A 23,573-nucleotide genomic window follows, 5' to 3' on the forward strand; every position below is an offset into this window, starting at 1 on the left:
GTTTCTAATGGGCTTTAAAGGCAAATTCATGCCTTCATAATACACTAAAATGTCTATTATTTGTCAATCCTTACACTTATCAGCACTGTTTACCATGTCCAATTTATCCCAATTAAATTAGAATTAGTTTTAAAACAGAAAGCACATCCAGCTTTGGACTGTTCGCCTCATCAAAAGGCTGAATGCAGACAATAAGCTTTCTCCCCTGGGTGCTCTGAAGCACTACTAAAGAAGCTTCACAACACATATATGCAGAGACAGGCAGGGGTGTATCCAGGGGCAACTAAATCTCAGCAGCATTAACTTGGGTAGATGAGTCCCAGTGGAATCCCACACCCTGAACACTACCTGACAGACAGTCCTCTTTGCCAATGCGTTTTATTACATAAAAAGAAATCTAAATGAAGATATCAAATCCATAACCTTAAGATAACAATTAATACCAATATCGCCCTTTTGTACACCTATGAACTTGAAGGAAAGCTTTTGGTGGGTTTTAAATCACATCTCTATACAATACTGCATGGTTACTTTGGTGAAATTGTGAAATTAATGTGTGCTCAGAGAGCAGAAAGTGTACACACAGAACAGCAGGCCTGTCCCGCCACCACAGGTTTTAGGGTTTACAAAAGTGAGATGGAATCAAATACACACACTAGTGGAAATTCACATTTTTAAAGAGCATATTTACAGATTTTTTTAATAGACACAACTACTCTTATAACATTTCTAACTCCATCAGCTCATTCATACAAAAGAGTCTGTTTTTATGTAAAAGTATACATCAGTGTTTCAGAATGAATGTGACACACACACATTTGTCCAGCTCACATTTTAATTAAACTGAATTTAAACTGAACTTAATGTGCATTTGAAAAGACAACACTAAACAGATCTGGCACAAACAGAGAGAGTAGCTCTCTCTAGGGAACATTTCTCTTACAAGCCAAATAGCAGTAGCTGTTGTCTTCCCCTGTCGGACCGAGCCCGTGCACACTTTGTTGTCTCAGAGGACGACAAAGTGTTCCACGTCTCCAAGTAACGCCTTAACCCGCTGAGCATTAACCCCCTCTTCTGAGCACTCTACTTAGACTACTGGTGATAACGATCAAGTCATCTCTGTGTTGCAGTGACGGCCCACCCATAAGCACTGAGTAGAGAAAGCAAACCCCCAATGATTTCAGTTTATATAATTGTGGTGAAGTTAATACCCAGAGAATATAATTTGTCAACAAGATTTTTTCCAGGACCAGCTTATACTAACCATAAGACATTACTGATAGATCAGCAGAAGAGAACATATTACTTGATACTTAGTTTTTGTTAAACACACAAAAAAATACAGGGTCAAATGTACATGTTAAACATATATAAACATCAGATGTTGGTGTAGCAAAATCGTGATATGTACTTAGTCACACACGCTAGCAGGAAAGTAAACATAACATTTGCCTGTTTTGGATTGCAAATGAAAGCGTGTTGTTCATTTGAAACACTAGCTGCTTTACTGGCATGAAGGTCAGATTTCAATGGAATTTGATAACATTTTCATATTGCAAATACATGACACTTTTGGATATGCATCCAGTCTAATAAAATGCCAGGGGCACATTTATTTGAACTTTTTACGTTGCTCATTGTGTATAACAACATAGCAGTGAATACAATAGTCACTTATGTTACTGCTAAAATGTATCCATTAATTTGTGGTCAGTTTTCAGTATAAAGCAACTAATAATCTGTACAAGTTTGTATTCCAAAGTGACAGATCCTCTGGTACAAGCATGGCCTGGCGTGTAGTTGGTTGTTAGCCCTGCCAGATAAACACTGCTGTATTGCTGTTAATGCCTAATCGCCTTAAGTTAGCATTTACGTTATTACCAGTAAGACCAGTAAGTATAAATGCAATCCATTATTATTATAAGTGTAACTGGTCTTTTAGCCATTATATATCCATCATGCTATATTTTGTTTTCTACTTCAAAAACACATCAGTTATTATGAAAGGTATATGTAATTACATAAATTTTCAACCATCATTTTTTTCGCCAATAAATGTAAGATTATTTGTATTGTTTATAGCTTTTAGAAAATAAGCCCTTTAGACATCATCTGAAGCCTGGTTAATCTTTCAGTCATTTCTTTTAGTTAACTTTCTCTTTTGCTTCCAACTGTAGTGTTTTAAATTCACTCGAAATGTATGTTGTTGTTGTTTTATGACATTTTCAAATGTTACTTTTTTCCAAAGTACTTTCGTTTCTCTTTATGTACACTCTTTAGTTGCCCCACAACTTTCCATGTACCTTTCAGCAGCTGCATTCTCTTAGGGTGAAAATTACTATTCAGCCTTGCCTTGGTTTCGAAAACTCTCATTCGCTTTTCCAATTTTATCTTAAGTTTTCACATTAATCGAGTTTTAGAATTAAAAGCAGTGTTTTAGCAGGTAAATTTCCCTCTAGGTACGTTGGAGATACCAAAGATGGCAGCATTTCCTGATCTGAAGTGGTCGCCGACCCCTCCGCCGTGCGTTGTGACGCTGCCGTAACGTGGGGTTTCCCAGACCTGAATGCAGGGTTACCGCGCCCATCTCTGCTGTTTGATGGCCGGAGGAAGAAGCGACTGAGATCCTGGCGTGAAGGAAGAAAAAGAGGGACGACGACGGTGGGAAAGACGAGAAGGGATTTTTTTGCTTTGAGTTGGAATTTGTGTTGAGACGGAGGAACGTTAAACCGGGACTCTGACACGCCTTGTCTGGGTGAACACCGTCTTGTCTCTGCGCCGGTGTGTCTCCCCCCTCGGCGGGTCAAAAACTGGGTTCGGGGAGTGCCGCTCCTCGGTGGCTAAACAAGCTAAATCTGAGCGCCTGGGCGGAGAGAGGAGAGGCAAGAGTTTGCTGTTTCCAGTCAATGTGATATAAACAACGGATACCCTCGATTGAAAGCGGGTAAGGAAATGTATTGATATTTGAAAATGCGCTTCAGGAAATACAGTAAGTCTGCAGTTCACTAGCTGCCAAGCAGGGACGGGGAACGAAAAGGGTTAAACTGGGTTGAGTGGCTCCTTCGTTAGAGTTAGCTGCAGCTAGCTAGACGTTTCTGCCAAGACGGTGAGTGGGGGTCACTGGTTAAGTTTCTCAAACAAAGTGTCGTTTAACCAAATAATATATATCTAATGGCTTTGTCCGGCAATGTTGGAGTTAATGGCCAATGCTAACCTTAATTAGCAGGGTGAATTGTGACAGCTCGTTAAGTTAGCCCGCACCCCCTCTCCAACGTCCGGGTATCTTTCGCTCTCGTTGAAGAAATTAGCTACCTGCGTTAACCTGCTTCAGCTTTACTTAAGTAGCAATTTTTCCCCTCAGCAATCGGGATGTAAAATTTATCAGTTGTTACCAGCATTTTTAAGCTCTTAAAGGGCCCTTTCCCCCCCCACATATTTCCTCTATAGGGTAGCCTGGGATTACCTGATAGGCTAATTGGTGGCACACTTGCTACTATCAGTTTATTGTTGATGAACCCTCGGTCAGCTGTTTAAGAAGAAACACAATGCTACTTCTCAAACTTACACAACTGAAACGGGCGTGAGCAGATTTTGGATTTACCACTACACATACTGCAAATTCGTAGCATCATGAAACTGACAACGAAGGGAGTCTAAAAATGGCTACTTCACCAACAGAATCACTACCACCCCCACTATTCCCTAGCCAGTCCATACAAGTAAGCCAGCAGTGGCCACAGCCTACGTTTGCAGCCTGGTATGGATCATCTGGGTGTGTGAATTACGAATATGGCAGCGACGACAACATGCCTGTATCCATAATGAATTTGAACATTGGTGCTGTTGCTGATTTATGATTTTTAAGCACATTGGTTGTATTTTAGAGGCAACATTTACTGTTATTTGCATAATGCAACAAAAATTAAACACAGTTACTTGCAAAGCTATGTTAAAACGGGGTAGTTGAACCAAAAGCATTTATGTGAGTGAATCGAAACTAAACCGCCGGAGATGATGGCAACTGTATGGCACAGATATGTTAACAAATCCCACGTTTAATCAACAGTCAGCCACCCAGTTCTTCAGCTTGGCCTTTCGTTATAATGCTCAGCGCGTTAAAGTAATATGAATTTGCATCGATTACCAAGCCGTAGGGCCGCTGTATGATCGCGAGGAAAAGGGCAGGCACGGCTGTGGATCTGATTGTGGCCATAACAGTTTTAGTTTCATGAGAGTTAACCCAGCGTCAGTTTGCGAACACAGTTAGGTTGATTTTAGACTTCTTCTTTTAACGGCGTGGAAACAAGATTGACGAGATCCAATTAGACAATCTGTTTATCTCAATCACGGCTCCGTTGCAGTGCAAGTTGTTAGCAGCTACAGTAACCGTGCCCAGTCGGGCCGCGCCGCTCCATAGTATCTCAAGCTCTAGCCCGGAAAACGGGCATGCTTCCTCAAAGGTGAAGCAGCATATCCCAGTCGGCACACTGTCGTAGAGGGTTAAGATAGAAATGAATTGGAACAGTTGTATTTAGCGGCGGGAAATGTTTCGTAAGTGGGTTCAGCGGCGAGGTTGGACGTGCTGTCGCAGGAAGCTGTGCTGTGCGCCTCCGACAGCACCGAGACGAGCTATATGAAGCCTGGCGCTTATACGGACTTTGGAGGCCAGCAGTATTGAGATACTGCATTAGAAAAATCCGTGACCGCACGTAGACGATTTTCAACCGTTTTAGGAAAATTGGTGGTGTTTCTTAAGAGAGCTAGCCGTTTTTAATGGCTCACAAAGATGAATTCATTTTGCCAGTGTGCCCCCTCCCTCCGCCTCCTCGAATGAATGGGTTCCTGTATTCAGGGCCCAAGCAGCTGCAATGAACAAGATGGCGTTCAAAGCCTTTTTCATCACCGCTTTTTCTCAGACAGAGAGAGGCAGCTGCCGAGCATCGGATGGGTTTAGGCTTGGCAAGCTAGATCTCATTGATTATCCTCATTCTAAAAATGTGCAGAATGTATTTGCATTAAAAACGTTTTCATTCTCATACCTGGTCAGATTAATCCAGTATGTGCACCTCACTTACAGGACAACATGGTGGGGAAGGGGTGTTGTACATCTTGACTGTGAACCTGAACATCAGGGGATCTGAAAATTACATTATATCTTTAAATACTGTATATGAAATGTATTTTTTAATTTAGATTTTAATATTATACTTATTTTCTTTTTTAGAATTTTTTAACCACACCTTAGGGAATGGGATGTTTCTTCTCAATCCTCACAGCTGCTTAGAGATATGATAGAACAGATTACAGAATTTAAAGAATGAAAGATGTAATGGCTTCTTTAGATTTTTAAGTTATTTCTTTCACATTTTGTTATTGTTGCAGTAACATGCATTCTGCTTATTTCCAAAACTTTACTTATTCTGTTTCTGTGTGCCTGTATATCAGACACATTTTGTGTATTTGTTTTTAATCATGCCTGTTCATTTCTTAGTCACAATTAGATTTATTTTAACACTGATCCAAAACTTCCAGTTCTAATCTCTTCATACTAATCACATCATACCTCACAACTGATTTGATGGAAGTTAAGTTTGGGAGAAATCTATGGCATTATTTGTTTTTGTATGAAGTGGTCTGGTTTTCCAGGCTTTTGGCCAGACCTGTAATAAACTACAAATAAAAGAGGAAGTTTATGCAGAACAGTATACTGTGAATAGTTAAGGTTTTATCTGTAGCACTTTTGGGTTAAGCGCAACCTGTATGCATGCCCAAAAGCATCCAGTTATCAAACCAAGCATAAAACATTGTTCTATTTATTGTTAATCAGCTCACATGACCTGGATGTGACCCACTCTATATTGGCACCCTGAATATATCCAACACTGTTTTTCTTTGGCCCTGTTGGAAAGCAATAGAAAAAGCTGCATGGATTTCTCCAGCATTTTATTGATGACTTTGCCTTGAAACAAGTCATATACGATAGGCCTGCCTAAAAGCATTAATTGCAGAATTGTCTGTTTGAGACTGAGTTTGTGCACAGTGTAGCTTGTCAGTAGCTTAGCTGTGAGTGAGTAGCACCACAAGATAATGACCATGTGTTTAAAACTTGAATAATTATCCTGTTGGCCTGGGATTTGGGTGGGTGGGGGGGGGGGGATTGTCATCCAGTTTATTTTTTCCCTCATTTAATCTGGGAGTACTGTATATGAATGGGATTAAATTCTTAGATATGTGGATTTCAGTCTTTGGGATTATGTGGCTTTGCTTAGTGATAGTGCTTATTTATTTTTATTTTTTTTTTCACATCAGGCATGATCCTGCTTTTCACTGTCCACTGTAAAAAGCAGATGTGCTGAGGGGCCAAATAAATATGGGTGTACATATAAGTACATACAAGTGATTGATACTTTCACAGGATTACCCCTTTACCCTCTCTTTGATAAAATACCTTTTTCATTCAAGTGTTGGATACCTGAACTCGCAAGATGTGTTGTATGTTTGTGACAGCCTTGGCTGTAACGTAACTTCTGACCAGACCAAAATGATGCAAGTTTTATATACTTGTGGCTCCAAGAGACCAAAAAGCAAGATTGGTTGGATCCAGCGTGGTGGTGGTTTTGTCTCATTGACCATTATGGTATATTATGATTTCTTAGTTAGTGACAGTCTCCACATCTTTGGTTTGCATCTGGTAGGTTGAGGTTTTGTTTTTGTTTTTTTGTTGTTGTTAGTTTTTGTTTTCTTTTACTCAATGAAAAGACGCATGCACTCACAGATTAGTATAGCATTAATGGTGCTGGACTGTGGGAAGAACCCAGAACCCCTGGAGTAAACCCACACAAGACCAGGGAGAACATGCAAACTTAAACTTGCTTCAGACGAGCTGGTTCAATCCAGAATTGTAGCAGTGAGTGTGAACACCATGACAACATAACTTTTCTATTGAGGTTCCTAATAGATCTGTAGTATGAATATATACCAGTCCCCATCCAGTGCCACAGAACATGTTTAATAATGGTTCTTTAATAACATTTATGGTTGGTAATCAATACATTTAGTCAGTAAAGCCCTATCACATCTAGACTGAAATAAAAGGCCTGCATTGAATTGAAATTGCCTTGGTTCAGTAGTTGGTTATGCATATCATCCCCAAGTTTTTTGCATGTTAATAAACAAGATAATTTTATATCCTGTTAATATAGGATATATAATGCTTTTGAGCAATTCCCTGATTGGTGTAGCCGATGGGTAATGGCTGATGTTCAGGAGTTTTGGTTTTATTGAGTGGGGAACTCTTCCGACTTTGTAATGGCTTTTTCACTGTTTTCCAGTGGACTGGTCCTGTTTAGCATGGCCATTGCAAGTGTTATTCAAGTAGTCACAGTATTGCTGCAAAACTGAAATTTTGTTTCCTAATTTCTGTACAAATTTATGATAGTTTTTTAAAATAAAAAAACTGAGAAAAACTGCCCCTTCTGTTATATAGTTATGGAGTTATAAGTATACAACTACTGTAGCCTGATCCAACTTCAGATGTTTTCCAACAGCCACACAAGTATTACTACAAAAAGGCTTAGTTGTGCAAATGCAAATTCAGGTATACTACAATGCTTGATAGAAAGCGTAGGATACATTATGTAAAGTTTGAGTTTCAGATTCAAGACAAGAATGAAATAATGCATTATTTGCACGTAATTGAATATGCAATTTTTGGGTAAATAATTATTTCCTGTTGCATAACAACCCTACATTTCTATCTACCTATATCTGACTTAAAACTTCACTGTGCCTGTATATTCATCTCAATTTCTTCAAAATAAAAAGGAATCATGACACATTTAACGGGGCCTGTGTAAAATGTTTCCTTTAAGGGAAACTGGTGGCATGCCATTTAACTGTTGGTTACAAGCCACAACAAATCAGTTTTCTGCGAAGCATTTTGGGGTTCTGGTTTCTAACACAGACAATTTCATGTAAGAGTTGATGGAAAAATACTCAACAGTATGAGCATGGAACTTGAGTTATCCATTGTAGTATGCCAAGCTCTTGAATAAGTATTTCTCTTCATCCACAATAGTGACTTTATCAGCGACATTATTTGTGAATATTAATTTTAAAAGACCATTAGTCGCAGCCTCTGCAGTATGCCTTCCATTACTATACTCATGGGTCTTGTTGGTTGAGCAATCTAAATCCTTTCTTCTTCTTTGTGTAATACAGCTCCTGAAAGCAGCACAAGCGCAGTTTCATCAGGGTGTGTTGATCATCCATAAGCAAATGTGCAGCTAAAGACTGTGATGGGATCGCTGTGCTAGTACAGTTTTGTTCTAACAATATCTTTCAGAAGATAATAAGTTTCTTAGCATCCACTGGTGCAAGTTATCTAACTATTAATTGCATGCACACCACACATGTGTTTCAGCCATATACATATGAGCACAGATGCAGGCATACATTAACACTAAGTGTTAATAGAAGTCTCAAGGCTACAATGTACAACTTCCAAATTCAAATTTTAGAGCTATTCACAAAGATTATGAAACTTGGCACTGAGTGCAAATGCCAGCACACCCACAACAACAGCAGGGCTTTCCCTCTTTACCACAGCAAGGTTTATAGTGAGGGAGCCCAACAGTAGAATCAAAAACATCTGCATTAAAAGTTCCTCGAATAGTTCAAAGAGGAAAATTTTAGCCTTTTCTAGTTGCAGGAATTTTTCATCAGCCATTAAAGCCTTTTTGAAACTTGGGCCTTTTACCCGCATGTTATCTGGAGGAACCTAGGTTTATATTCAGTTTCTGAGCCAATTTTCCTGTCTAAAAAGTCCCTGTTCAAGTTGTAGTACTTGGTAATGGCCCAGGAAGTAAGTAGTCGTTGATTGTTTATACACAAAACCCAGATCTGTTCTGTGCTACTCGCCCTGCTAGTACAGCTGCTTGCCAGGTATTTTCAGTGAGCTATGCATCTAAATGTATTGCCATAATTAATGTGACTGATGCATAGCAGAGAAAACTGTCAACATGTAGAAAATGTTTGCGTTAAGAACTGCGATGGCAACATGAAGCAAATTCCATGTCATCCAGAGTCCAGTTTCCTGTTTTATGTACAGAAACAGGTCACAGGTAATCCAGTGCCTTATCTAATGTAGCACTTGTAATTTATATCAAACATCTCAGTTTTGTTTTTTTGTTTTTTCTTGTTTGGGTTTTTTTGCCCATCATTGGAAACACACTACTGGACACTCAGTTATAATTTAAAAGGCAATTTAAAAAAAATAAATGAATTTTAAGACTGCAAACTGAACATTTTTGTGTTTGTTTGTGTGTGTGTGTTCTGCTACCTTTAGTGGCAATGCAGGCCAGCTCTCTCAAAAGTGTCACTACCCTAAAGTGGCAGCTACAGTGGTTTACACCAGGATGTTACGTTTCCTGAACACAATCACAACTTAAACGCAAAATGATTTGCTTTTCTTGAGTCATGATTTAAAAATAAATAAATAAATCAAAGGCATATTGGAGTTGGTTTTAATGCCTTACATTGTTATAGGTTATACAATTTAAAGTATTCTATTCAGTTCAGATCTTCCTCTCAGAAGTCTCATACATTTTTGTTAACAGAATCATTGACACAGGTTACCATCTGCTAACCTCACTAACAGAACTGTAAAATTTCAAACATAACAAAGTTATTATTATTTAAGTTATATTGAACATGATCCGTTATATAACATTCACCAATTGGATAAAAGAACATTTAAAAGTTTATTTGGTACTGTAATTGATTTATCAGTAAAGATTGTTTTAAGCAGTGGCAAGAACAGATTACTTATGAAAGGTGTGCAGTAACAAATAAAGATTTGTTTCTCAATCTGTGTCTTGGCAAACATTCTTAGTCTTTTTTTTTCTTTCTTTTTTTTTAATAGCTCCAGGCACTCCCAAGTGTCAATATTACAGCGAAAATTCTTCCTAAGCCTTTCCCACTGTTTAGATTTGTGTATAGTTTGACTGTAGGTGCTGTTATGCTTGCATAACTTGTCACCACTGGCCCAAAGGTCTTAGCCACTGTTTTGAATATTCAAAGTAAGTGGCACCAGAGCCGCTTAGTGACCCACACACTGGCCATCACTGTCATCACTTACACCGTAACCCTCCCACAAGCCCATAACAAACTCTGGCCGTCTTTTGCATGTGGATTTCACCGCCTGATCTGGTTTGAATAGAGACCATCTCTGTGTCTATTTACATTCTCGCCCTTATATTTGACTGCAAAGGGAAAATGTGACCAAACCTGAATCCCGAGATGACTGGGAAAGACAGCTACTATTAGTGAGTGTTCTTCCTCTTCAAAGCAAGAAAGGCCACAGTCACTTGAGCAAGAGTGGGGTAGCTGTCATGTGACTCTTCACACACTTGTTCCTCTCTTGGAAGCTTGGGGAGAAAACACAGGGGGAGGGGTGTGATTATTAATGCAATCAAAGGAGTGTATTTTATGCTTTAAATAAAGTCATGCTTTTGGCTTTGGGCTAGCCTGACCTTCCCTCACTTTCCTTTTTTTTCTCCCTTTACAGTTTTAATTAACTATTAACTCATTTATATCCAAGTATGAAAAGATGGTTGTGCAGCTTTGTAGCAAGTAAATGTTAAGATTGTATATGTCAAGAAAGTAAATGCATTTTATCTTTTTAACAGGCATATTTTTTTTTCTCGATGCTATTGTCAGAAAAAATGCTGAGCATTAGGAACAGCTTTTTTTTATTTTTTATTTTTATTTATTTTTTTTAAAGGTTGAGCCTCATGTTAGAATTCTGTTTTCTTGTTAGTAATGATCAGTTATATTGCAGAGCAGCTTATGTGCATTAAGTTTTTGTTTTGTTTTTGGCTAGGTTTGCCTTTTGAGAGCGTCTTGTTCTGAAATGTGGTCTGAAAAATGCCTGCTATTTCTACCAACAATGTTTTCTGTCTAGCAAAAGAGCACACAGCATCATGGAATGTTTCACTAATCAATCAATTAAACACTACTGTCAGTCGCATTGATGTTATGTCCCCTATCATCAGACATTACCAGCACAGGCCAACCACATTGACGGTGCATGCATACAAAATCGTGTCCAGTAAAAGGGATGGTTCACACAGCATATATAAAGAACACTCAAATGTAGGGCTGGGTAATTGGTTGAGTTGTATTGTTGTAAATTTTTCATTGTAATTGTGCAAATAAGATGAATCATTGTAAAAGGAAATATGTTTTCTTATGCCTTGCGATTTTTCTTTTCTTTTTTTTAAATTTAGGCTTCCCCTTCCCTTTTCAGCACTGCACCCTAAAACCACAAACCTCCAGTAAACAGTGGATTGTTCACTCAGTAAGGTTAGGGTTACCCCACTGATGGGGTTTTGTTTTTTGTTTTTTTGCAATAGTAACTTTACCAACAGACATTGGCAACTAGCCAATTATGCTAAAGTTTTCTCAGCTGATTCAAATTAAAAATAATAATAAAAATAGTTCCTTTACAATTTTTTACAAATTATTACAGACGTCATAGTTGCTGTTGTTGGGGGGGGTTCAGACTTTTATTTTGTGAAATTTCAATTAGATTTTGTCCAAGATCTAAAAAAAAAAAATTTTTGGATATTAGACAAACCTTTTTTCTACAAATGAAATAAGGTTAGGCATTTTATTCAACATCACTCTGTAATTACACCTCCACAGCGTTTGTTTGCTGTGGGGTTGTTATGTGGTGATGAGCTTTTTCTTCCAGTTCAGACATTGCTGATCATGCTGGAGTTGGAGCCAATAATCGAGCATTAGTCTAAACTATTACAATGCAAAAAGGTGTGTTTATAAAATTTCATTCATATCCAAATTAGCTTAAAAAAATCTCCAAGTGCTCTTGAGGATTAACACTTTGACTGCTGCATTCAGGCTGAAAGAAAGCAGTAGATAAGGCTAGTATTTAGTTTCAACTAACTTAACTGTGTTTTCTTGTTGTTGGGGGGGGTGTTTTTGTTTTTTGTTGTAAAATAATTAATTACTAGGTAAGCTATATGTTATGTTGTTGGACATAGCATCCTGAGACATGGAGTGCTTATGGATTTCCATCTCATGTCATAGAAGTGTATCATAAAGCCATCTGTTTTTGGCAGCTGTGCAGAGTCACACATGTTCATCCCCCTGTAATTGATGGTATTCTTATGTCTACATGCCAGAAATCCAGGAAATAGAAACTTGAGTTCCACCCAAAATGGGTTGGTAGTGGTCATTTTTATCTTATCGAGATTAAGCTGGATAGAAAATTTGTCTGTAAGATGTTTGTTCACACTACCAGAGCCTTCACTTCTCCGGATTGGTCACAGTGTAGTGCTCATGCAGAACATAAATTCCATAAAGTGTTGGTTTTTTGATTGCATTGATTAGTATACTTTGAGTAACAGAAGCAAGGAAATGGTGCATTGTGCCATTGACAGTATTGGTGGGGGAGGGTTGCTTAAAATAATTGATATCTAAAATTGGCTTTAGTGGACTTGGTACATATTATAATTCTAAAGCATACATAGAGAAATATCTTGTTTGTGGGGATATCAGTCTGTGTACGTCCAGTATGAGTGTTTCAGAGGCGAAAAAGTATGGATAATAGTGAATAGTTGAATTTGTGGTACATTTCCAAAACTGTTGGGGTAACTGAAGTCTGTGTACTGTACTTCTTTTCTTTTCAATAAATCTTTCAGTTGATTTTTGCACCTCCACTTGCTCACTTAATCAGAACTGTGCCATCTTATGCATACTCATTTGTAGCCTCAGGACTTTACTCTACATTCATTGGAGCAAAATGGGTTATGAGGCCCAAGGCTATTCATATTTAGTTCAGCCATTCTTGAGACTCAGAAAGATTTGCAACCCACCTTCTCAAACAGTGATTTAAGGACTAATCCCCATCTTGTCAACCTTTCCCCGTCATCTAATTTATATCATTAGTGGCACAGTATAAAGTGAAAGTGCCAGTTAATCTTTCATGTTAATTTTAGTTGCGTAAACATAAAAAGTGGTTATGCCCCCCCTCTTTTTTTTTTTTTTTTTTTTTTTTTTCTAGTATCAAGTCCTGTGTTGGTCGTGGGTTTCACTATAACTGCTTAAGCATTTTATTCACTTCACTTTATTTTGGGGTTTTCACCTCTTTCCCCTAGTGACTCTGCTGATGTTTCAGCAGTTTACATGCTACATGACCTTCTGACTTATTTTCTAGTATGTTCAAAAAATGGTAATGGCAAAGAAAACATTAACAACTTAAAAACTAAGGCACTGTTACTGTTACAAAACAGTGGGCTATATTGGTAAAAGTAAAATGAATGGTCATAAAAATGCAAAAATCTCACTTTAGTTTTTTCCAAGTCAAATTATCAAATGTGATGTCAGTACAGTTATATACATTTTATTAAATCCTTGAAAGTTGATTGTGGCATATAAATTACACCAGTGCAGTAATAACAGAAATGGTCTTAAAAATAGTAATATGGTATTGAAACTCTGGTATTTCGTGTCACCGGTGTGAAAACCATTTCATAGTGCATTCATTCATACTGATGCTAGCTAGTCAGGGAAGGGGAAGGAATCACTTCCTGCTCCACAGTGCTGTAGCTGCCTTGTAAACAAGCCGCTCAGAGCTGAATGGTGTGTTGGAAAATGACAAAGTGGATGAGATTGGTGGAGCTTTTAAAAGATGTCCAGGAGCGATTCCCTTATGTCTTGTGTTACTACATCATCACCCCCTTTGTCCTTTCTTCCTTTGTGACCTGGTTGTGTTTCAGTTACATTTACAATGGATCACTACCTCACAGCACTTAGACAGACCCTCGCCCACCAGTAAGACTTAGAAATCATGCACTTACTGTATCTTTTGCCTGTTTTTATACTCGAACAAATTGAACTATAACATATTTAAATATAGAAAGTTTTACAGTTATATACGTATTTGAATTGGTATTCATAAAGTTTGTTTTTTTTTGGTTATCCAAATGAAACAAATGTTCTAGAAATAATCAAGATGTACTGTGATGGTAGTCAGTTGCGACAATCCTCAAATATTTTTCAGTAGACATACCAGTCACACAAATGTTTGACTGTTGTGGAACGTTAAAATTCTCAGTTTTGCTTTTACTTTCATTCTGATGTGGCCCAAAGCCTTTAACATTATTAGTCTTGAAGCATGTCTCAATTATTATGCTCATCTCCTACAGTGTAACCAGTTGTGATGGCTTAACTTGATGTCAAACAGCAAAGGTTTAGGATGTTTTAAATGCTGTAAAATTTAAAGAATAGACACAGGAAGAAATAAGGTAGCTCCTCTCCACATAGTTTTCTAAAAGCTGTTGCTGTTCCTAAAAGTGCATTCCCCAGGTTTTAGGGAAACCATCTGCCATTTTCGTTTTCTGACTTGAACCCAGATAAAATACCACATAACTTTTTTTTTTTTTTTTTTTTTTTCCTTCCAGATATAAATGTTGAAATCAGAGAGGGATCTAATCACATTTTTGGGGGGAGTAGGTTTGGTATGATATGCATATTTAGTGTGTATTTTCAGGGGGAAAAATATTCCTTTTTTTTAACTTTCAGATTTTTAGTTTCACACACTTGTGCAGAAGCAACAGTGACATTCTTTTACACAGCCTGCATTTTTAAACCAGATGTGATTTTTAGCAATGTAAAACTATCCGCAAACACAATGATGCAAAGCACATAACTGGAAACGGGTTGTTGGCGTAATGTTGCATGTGTTTTCATGCAAACACTTCAGTCTGTTTGACTGTAGTGTAACATTGTCACCCAGTAAGAATAAAAGTGCAGCAAAGAAATGTCTTAATGCTCTCAGCTACACATTCTACTGTGAACACAAATGTTGTAAAATTACAACGTTCATTAGTATTTGTCAAATACCACTTACATGTATTGAGTATCGGACTAATTAATCTTTCTGTCCAGTTCACACTATAAACATGTTGGATATTGTGCTGAAGACCTGGCGTTGGATTTGGGGCGTTGGATTTGAGGATTTGGGCGTTGTTACTGTGAATTGAAGTTCACTCGGCTTAAATTCTTTGAACAGGTTTGGGAGCCAGTCTTAAATGCTTGCTAAAAATATTTCCTTTCCTCGTCTGAAGTACTGGATAATATCGTTTGTATATTGCCTTTTTGAATCAGTTGTCATACTTTCATCACCCCACCACCCCCCTCCAAAGCAAAGTCCCTCCATAGACTCTGACTTATCAATGAGTAGAGCTATCTTGGAAGCTGCATTAGCAGGATTCTTCCATGTATAGTTTTTGCCTGTGTGGTTTCTTCTCCAACAGCTAAGGACAGACTTAGAACACTTGTAGCCATATGTCTTCAGTTCTGGTAGACTTGTTGCCTATATGCTGCCTACAGTACCAAAGGAAATGAGTACAACACATTTAGAGAATTTTGGTATTGAATGGTGACCTCCTTATTCACAACTACCATACCTGCATGGGAAGTGTTTGCAAAATGTGTGAATTATAGCTGCAGCATGCACCACCATTACTAAATTCTCTTTTTGTAGGAAACGTACTAAAATTCAGACATAATTATTTAAAAAGGGAAAAATAAATGGACCACACACAACTCAGTCCTTGGTTGGCACATTTCCTTTGCGATTTTAAGCATTAGACTCAGCGGATGCTAAAATAATCTAGCCCAATCTTAGGTCTTTTTTTTTTTTTTTTTTTTTATAAGTCTTTATAACACATATTAATTTGTATCTATTTGTTTAGTCCTGCATGTGGGATGTTTAGTGGCCATTTGTAAATTATAGTTACAAAAAATATCCAGGTTACACTATTCTAAAATAGGCAGTGTACTAGTAGGTCTTATAGTGCCAGTTAACATAACATTAAATGTAATGGCTGTTACAGTAATAACTCTGTGACATCACATGGAAGGGTCCATGGGCTGCCAAGCTAAGAGTAAATACAGAAACTGACATGATGGTTACAAGTGACCTGTCCCACTGCATCCTCAGAGCCTAGCCTTTTGCATTAAGTCGGTCTTGATTATTTGTTTACGAGCATGGGCCAGGTCTAATCTAAGTCAGACTGACCTAATTCTGTGTGAAGTGCTAGCCTGTCCTCTGGTGTTGTAGCTCTCAACACACTGCCTCCTGCTGGATCTCCACCCTCCCCTCGGTCTCTTTGATCTGCTTCTTTTTCTTCTTCGATTTTGTATTCTCCTTTAGCGTAATGCTGCCAGTTATTATTTCCAGAGTAACCTGTTTCCATAGCCTGGTTCAAAAACATAAATGGACAATGGCAAACACGATTGTAATAGAAGAAACCACCGAGCAAGTGTATTTGTAAGTGTGTGTGTGTGTGTGCTGTCGCCACATCCGCTAAATGTTTTGACAAAGGGAAGAGAGAGACGAGCACAGCTAGGGAAACACCCTTAAAAAGGAAACGCCTGCTTAGAGAATCTATGCATTTTGTATCAAGGTGGAGGCTGCATGCTGACACAGATGATCAGTAGCTAAGGCACTGCAACAGCTAGACGCTACCAACTGACTTGCAAGCAAGAGCAGCTCCCATCCATACCATGCTGCAGCTCATACGGTTTGTTTCTACTAGCAGCAAATCTGCCTCAACCTAAGAGGCACATTAAAGGTCAAGAATTTAAAAACAAAAAAACCTTGAGACAAGTTGGCAGGAACAATCAGACAAGTGAGATGGGAGCAGCCCCGAAGAAAGAAAAGGGTGGGGCAGCTGGTATCGAGGCAGGAGGGTGTAAATTATTTAGCCCACCACCCTGCCTTTGTGCCTAATACATGGCTTTTTGTCTTGGTCTCCCAGCTGGGCAAGAGTTAGAAATGTAAAAAATAAATCCTTTTTTTTTTTTTTTTTTTTTTTTTTTAAATATTTGGAATACCTATTTATTCATTTTTAAGAAATTAGAAGAGGTATTTTGTTGTTGCACCAGTGTACAGGCTTTCCACATTGTTTCTATTTATTTGTTTATATGTGCATTAGTCTTTATTTATAAGATTCACTTGTCTTTTTTGGCATTTTATTTGTGAATGAAAGTATGAGGTCTATAGGAATATATCTGGCTTTTGGAAAGATTTAAAAAAAAAAAACCCAGTGCTGGATAGGTATAATCTTTCTTTGTTAGTCCTGGATGCCATGAAGCATATTGGGCCTTGCTCCCCTTTACCAAGCGGTTAATTAGCAGCTACCCTCCCAATTGTCCTCTGCTTGTTCACTCTCATTAGTTTAATCTGGCTCTGTCCTCCTGTTTGCCTCTCTTGTCTATATCCCCTTGTGCACGAGGACACTGTCATCACACGGAGTTATCTTGTCTACCCCAAAATCTGCTGCCTCACCTCACACTAGACCATTTTGTGCATGTCCCTTCACCTGTGATGCCTTACTTTTTTTGTTATGTCTTTATTAAGATATACACTTGATAATTTATCAGATGTTTTGATTAGTTTTCTCTGTATTTAGTGTTAAGTGTCATTGGCATAAATTATACTAGCAACTTTTTTTTATTTTTTTCCTTAGTATTGCCATAGTCACTTCCAAAAAATCACAAAGGGAAAATGTTCAAGAGTAAAAAGATGATGGCCTTTTTAATGAGGTAACTCTTGTATTTAAAATTTAACTCAGACTCAAAATTTGAGCAAACTCAAATTTACTCTATGAAATCCACAAATTTGTTCCTTCGCATGAAATATTTTTGAAATGTTTTGAGATATAGGCTTACCAACTAAAAAGGGGGGAAAAAAGACCTATAAATCTGTATGCTGTGAAAATGGATGCTGTATTTGTGATCATTGTGTATGGGAAGAAGAAATACCAATGAAGTCTCTGTGTATGGAGTCAAATTACACTTCCTCTCTCCTTGTCAATGTGTTGTGCTCGAGATGTCGGAGCTGATAGGAGTGGCTGGAAAATGTGAAGTCTGCTTCTCTCCTCCTCTTTCTACTCCTCCTCCCCCACCACCTCTCTAAAAATAGCTGGCAGAAAGAGAAGGCAGTGAAGTCGAGGCTCTATCTGTTGGGCTGCCAGTGGTTTCAACACTCCCACCACCAGCAAAAGGGGAAAAGAGTCCTCTGAATCACACCTTTTTTATGCTAATTCTAATCTCCACTAGTGCTTGATATTACGTTTTTGTCAATAGACTTCTATGAATTTCTACCATTTGAATAAATTTAGCATTTCAGAGGCTGTTATTTTGGAGCTCAGACACCAAAATTTTAATTCATTCATACAGAAAATTTTCAAGGATCAAACCGTGAAATGTTCATGACACCCTACATTGATCCCCTGACCTCTGGCAACTCCACGTGTTTCACTTGCTAAAGACAGAAAGCCCCTAAAAACAAAGAAAGAAATGACAATAGCTGTAGGCCTCACATGAGAGCAACATCAGGACTAAACTGAAGCTTTTGCACATTTGAATGGTTCTAGCATATTATACAGCTCTATTTTACACATACAGGCATATTATTTATGTAATATGTTATCTGTAGCCTAAAACGGTATACTGTGTAGATTACATGGATTTATTTAAATCTGAACCTGTAGGTTCCTTTTTTAGATTGCAGAAATTTAATATCACTGTAATGATTATGAAAAAAGGCTAATATGTTTACATCGTCTGTGTTCCCATCTAAAAATGTGCAGGAACAAAGTTAAGTTAATTCAGAAACTGCTTAAAAATATGTGTTAAAGATTGACAAAGAGCTCCAGAGTTCCCCCCGGATTGTCCTCTGTCTTACGCTCATTTAAAATCTTGACAATTATTGTAGCTAGAATAGATGTTGTGAATGATTTGGAAGCAAGAAGGCTCGTGTGAACAGCCAACAATGTTTCACACAGCAGACTCACCCCAAAAGTTCCTAGGCCATGGGAAAACAGTGGAGCTAGTATGTTTTTTGTTTTTTTTGTTTTTTTTTTGGGGTGGGGGGCAGGATCTGTGGCTCATTGTATTGATTTACAACAATGGTGTTTGACTGTTGTAAAAGAACAAAGGAAGAACACTTTTGTACGCACACAAAAACATTTAGAACATTAAGAGTCAGAAAAGGACGATCCAACAGCAGTGATTGAATCTCCAATCCTTTCTTTTAAACTCAGTGCCCACCATGTTTTACTGCAATAACTGTTAAAGGGAATTGGATCTTTCATGAGGTTTTATAGAAATGACTAAAATGAGAATAAGTAAATGGAGGGATTTTTTTTTTTAATTCATAGGCTTTATAGGAAGGTTAATCGCAGCTGTACTGATTTTTCTTCAGCTGTGTTGCCAGTTGTGCATCCACTAACCATAACCTAGACTTTATCAACCAGTGGGATGCATCCTTGGTCTCCCTCACGCTTTTCAAATGCTTGTCTTACAGTTTAGTTATGCTCAGGTTGCAAAATCTGAACTTGCAATATCTTTGAGAAAAGTCCACTGGTAGTTTTAGTTTCTTTACCTGTGATTACTTAAAGGGTTAGTGCAGAGAAGACAAGAATTAGCCTGTGATATTACCATGAGACCTTTTTATCAAGATTAGGGGGCTAAGAGGACTTGCTTAGATGCAGACCCATTTACAGCACTAGCCAATCAGGTGACAGGTAGCTACTAAGATGTCAGGCGCCTGAAGGGTAAAGTGTTCATTCAGAAGGTCTCGACACTCTTTAGGACAAAGGACCGAAACCCAGATAAACAGGAAGGTAAGATGTGTTTGCAGTGCAGATGGTAGTGTTCGTTAGCTTGTTTGACACACCAGGGAGTAATGATGCTTACGTTGTTGTCTTTAAATATTTAATTTTATAAAATCTTGAGTTTGTATTTTTGAAGTGAAGATAGGAGAAACCCTAATGAAGACAATCACTTCATATTGAAATATAACACATTTCAATGAGATGGGGTATTTTTTGTTTGTTTGTTTTCCTCCCCACTAAGCAGGTGAATTGGTCTGCTGATTTGTGTTGGCACCTAAATTTTTATTGGTGCTGAAAGTAGCAATGATTGTATCACTTCAGTTAATCTTCTGTCAGTGTAGAATTTCTGAGCTAGGGTTCATTGTTGTTATAGTATTTTTCTTTGAAGTCGAATTTGTCATCTTTCTGTGGATAGTGAAAGTGTCTGTGTTAACCAGAGGATTGGGGTCAGCAAGATAGCCACTGCTTTTAGGATCATCAGCAGGTTTTGTCTTAACCGGATTTGGCTGAGGAGCTGAATCAACTGTGTCCCAGGATTACAGGGATGACATTGGAGGAGAGTTTAGAGTCCCGAGGCCAGAACGTTGACAGCTTTGTCAGTCCCAGCCCATCATCTCAGCACCTTGGGGTTTCAGTAGTGCAGTGAAACTGCTGCTTTCTTGGCCTGTCTTGTTCCTTTCTTGATATCTGGACTCTTGATCCTTGCTCCGTTTTGTCAGTCAGTAGGGGGTATGTGTTTGGCCTGCATGGCCTAGTGGTTTTTTTTTTTTTTTTGTTTGTTTGTTTTAATGTATTTTTGCCTTGATTCTGAAGAAATGGTTATCAGCTGCTCATTGTGGCCAGATGTTTGCCCAAGGGTTTGCTGTCGTTTGGGAGGGGAGAGAGAACAAATTCAGCATCATCCTCAAAATTGTTATCTTAAGCCTAAAGTAGCTGCCTAGTGCTTGTTGCTAGGTAACAGTTTCAAGCTGGCGAGGACAAGTCTTGAGCTGTCTAGAAAGCGATTCCCTGAGACTTTGTCTGGGCCTCACAGATTGGATTTAAAAGATACTGTGTGATCCCCGGCTTTTCTGTAACTAACAAAATGATAACATGTCCATAAATACATTACAGAAGACAAAACATAATTCCATTTTGGCCAGAATCACATGTAAATTTTGTGTACTAGCCAAAGCAATTTGTCAGCACCATATGTTTAATTCACATGTACTGTATTACAACTGACTGCGTTACTACTAAGCAGCATGCGAAATGTATGTTGAGCATCTCGTTGCTTGTCTCCTTCAGATCAGCAAGAGTCTAGGCGGCGGAGCGAAGCGCACCATTAGCTGAGGAAAATGAGTGAACTGGATCAGTTACGCCAGGAGGCTGAGCAGCTCAAGAACCAGATCAGAGTAAGTCCTTCAGTCCCCGAAGTAACCTGTTTGTTTTCTTTAAGTAGATTTATAAATCCAAATAACATTTGTCAGTGACCTCCAGGTTTCACACTAGTAGTGATAATAGGGGTTATGCATTTCTTAGTTTGTCCTATTAAAGTGCTTAAATACATTTTTACAGGCTTTATCACCTGTAGCAGTACTGTAATGCATATTGTCACATGATCAAAATCAATGTAAGCACCACTAACACTAGCAAACAAAAATAGCTGTGGGATGACAGTATTTCTGCATTGAGCCTCTCTACTACATTTTACATGACTGCTGTGGGCAAGAAGTTAAAGCTGCCTCCTAACGCTTGCTCAGGTTCCTCAGTAGCATCATTGCAGTGGGATGCCACTGAGCAGGAATCCAACTTGATTTACATTAATCTCACTTGTATTGCACCATAGTTTCTTATTATTTACTATTATGAAATGGATGTTGTCATTCCAGTGCATTTAAGATGTCAGACATTTATAGTGTAGTTAATTTTTTTACAGAGTGCTTTAGAAGTAAGGAACCCCCAGACATGAAAGCATGCCATTTGCACATAAAATATGACGTTCTAATTTTACTGGCTGCTTTTTTCAGGATGCCAGGAAAGCGTGTGCAGATGCTACCCTGTCTCAGGTAAGCGCTATAGTTGTTATGATGTTGACTTGACATAATTTATTATTTTGAAACTTAAATGAAGACAATCGGCTTGATGTTTGGTTGGAAGGTTTTTAATACTTTGACTAATACATGGTGGTCTCAAGGTGACTTTCTCTCTCATCTTGATCCTTTTTTAGATCACAGCTAACATTGACCCTGTTGGCCGAATTCAGATGCGCACTAGACGGACACTGAGGGGGCATCTGGCTAAAATCTATGCCATGCACTGGGGCTCTGACTCGAGGTAATCTCATTCAACTCCATTCTGTCCATTAACTAAATATTTTATCCCATCAGCCCCAACCCCCACTGCCTAAATGCAGGAAATGGATATAAAAGCTTGCTTGGCTGTCTTTGTGCTGCTTACTTCCTCCTGAGGGTCCTCTTCAAACCGTGGCATTCCACAGTAACTCACCCCACTCTGAATCCCAAAGCAAGTCTTTTGCAGTCTGTTATATTAACATGTACCCACTGTTGTAAATTTTTAACAGTGGTGTACTGTACTGGTGCCCATGCACAATATTAACACACTCATTACCATGAATGGTTATTTCAGGTGCATCACTGTATCTTGGAGTGCTTCTACTGTGCTGTGCCTGTGTTTGTGTGCACTGGGGGTGTGGTATGTGGGTAGGGAAAATACTCAAAATGGAGTCAGTCTTTGTTAAAAACAAGTGTTGAGCCTCATAGCCATGGCAGATGAAGCAATAGTCCTCACTTCAGAAAGTGTATTCCCCAGAGCTGTACACACCTCTCACCTCAGCAATCAACAAGTTAATCACTGTGGCGCTGCCGTGCATCAGTCCACAGAGAGACCACTGCAAAGTGCTCATTCATCTCATCACCCTGCTGGTCGTATAAGTAAGAAAAAAAAAAATCTAACACGGTGTTTTCACTGTAAGAGCTTACTATTTGTTGAATCTCAATGTTTTATCCTCAAGAGGTGTTTGTGGGATTTTACCCAATCAAAAAGATGTTTTGAGCTGCAGTCTAGGCTAGAGTTGGTTCTTCACGTGCCAGACTAGGGTGAATTTTCTACACTTTGAGAAAGAAAGCCTTCCCTTACTTTCATTTACCAGCCAATAATGTGTAATTTTTCAGCATGCAGTCCTCAGTATATTATGAATCTGTTATAAAACACCAACTGTCTGTAAGACAAAGTTTAATTTAAGGAATAGGATGCTAAATCCCAGAAATAGCATGAATATTTTTTTCAAAAGCCTAAATGCATCTCAAAAATAAGTTGTTGTTTTGTTTTGTTTTTCAAAATATTAAAGCATTAGACGTTCTTAGAATAACACCTCAGTTATTAATTTAGAGCTAATTCATCCCCGTATATTTTTTCTTTTTTTTTTTTTTTTTTTTTGTCAGTGCATGTGAGAACACAAAGCACTGGTTTCATGTTGAAAATAAAGTAATTTGTTAAACAACTTTAAAGTAGAAGTTTGTACTGACTTCAACAAAGCAATTTGCGGTTTTTTTGATGAAATATCCTGAGTACTCAAATGTGACTAACTCGTCCCACGAGACGATCCTCAAACACATTACCTAAACACATGTTGGATCATTTTGTTGTTTTATGTAAAACATCTGTATTAGCCATCTATATTAGGCTCTTTCTTATTGCTGCTCATTGCATTTTCAGACCTCCTATTGTATCATATCAGACAACCACAAACGTGTATCTTATGAGAATGAGGTGTGGGTACATGACTGGGAAGCCATGAAAACGAAGTTGTTCGTAAAGAGTACTAAAAAATTGCCAAACGCGTGCACTTTGCTGCATGCGCTT

At 38.3% G+C, this 23,573-nt stretch overlaps 1 protein-coding gene across 3 annotated transcripts in view; it reads left to right on the forward strand.

Annotated features, from left to right (window-relative positions):
* The first annotated feature begins 2,551 nt into the window (after nucleotides 1–2,551).
* Nucleotides 2,552–23,573, forward strand: part of gnb1a (guanine nucleotide binding protein (G protein), beta polypeptide 1a) — a 29,930-nt gene continuing 8,908 nt past the window's right edge. Inside the window, exons 1-4 of one of the 3 annotated variants that reach the window (XM_040048180.1) lie at nucleotides 2,552–2,944; nucleotides 20,997–21,103; nucleotides 21,719–21,757; nucleotides 21,919–22,025. In XM_040048180.1, coding sequence (XP_039904114.1) covers nucleotides 21,047–21,103; nucleotides 21,719–21,757; nucleotides 21,919–22,025 — 203 coding nt within the window. In that variant the 5' untranslated portion in view covers nucleotides 2,552–2,944; nucleotides 20,997–21,046. Of the gene's footprint in view, nucleotides 2,945–18,622; nucleotides 19,719–19,787; nucleotides 20,439–20,996; nucleotides 21,104–21,718; nucleotides 21,758–21,918; nucleotides 22,026–23,573 lie in introns of those variants that run through there. The other 2 variants (XM_040048182.1, XM_040048181.1) reach the window with 2 other exon arrangements.

The sequence above is a fragment of the Simochromis diagramma genome, unplaced genomic scaffold (genome assembly GCF_900408965.1).
Source record: "Simochromis diagramma unplaced genomic scaffold, fSimDia1.1 OVJJ01000387.1, whole genome shotgun sequence".
Taxonomy (NCBI): Eukaryota; Metazoa; Chordata; class Actinopteri; order Cichliformes; family Cichlidae; genus Simochromis; species Simochromis diagramma.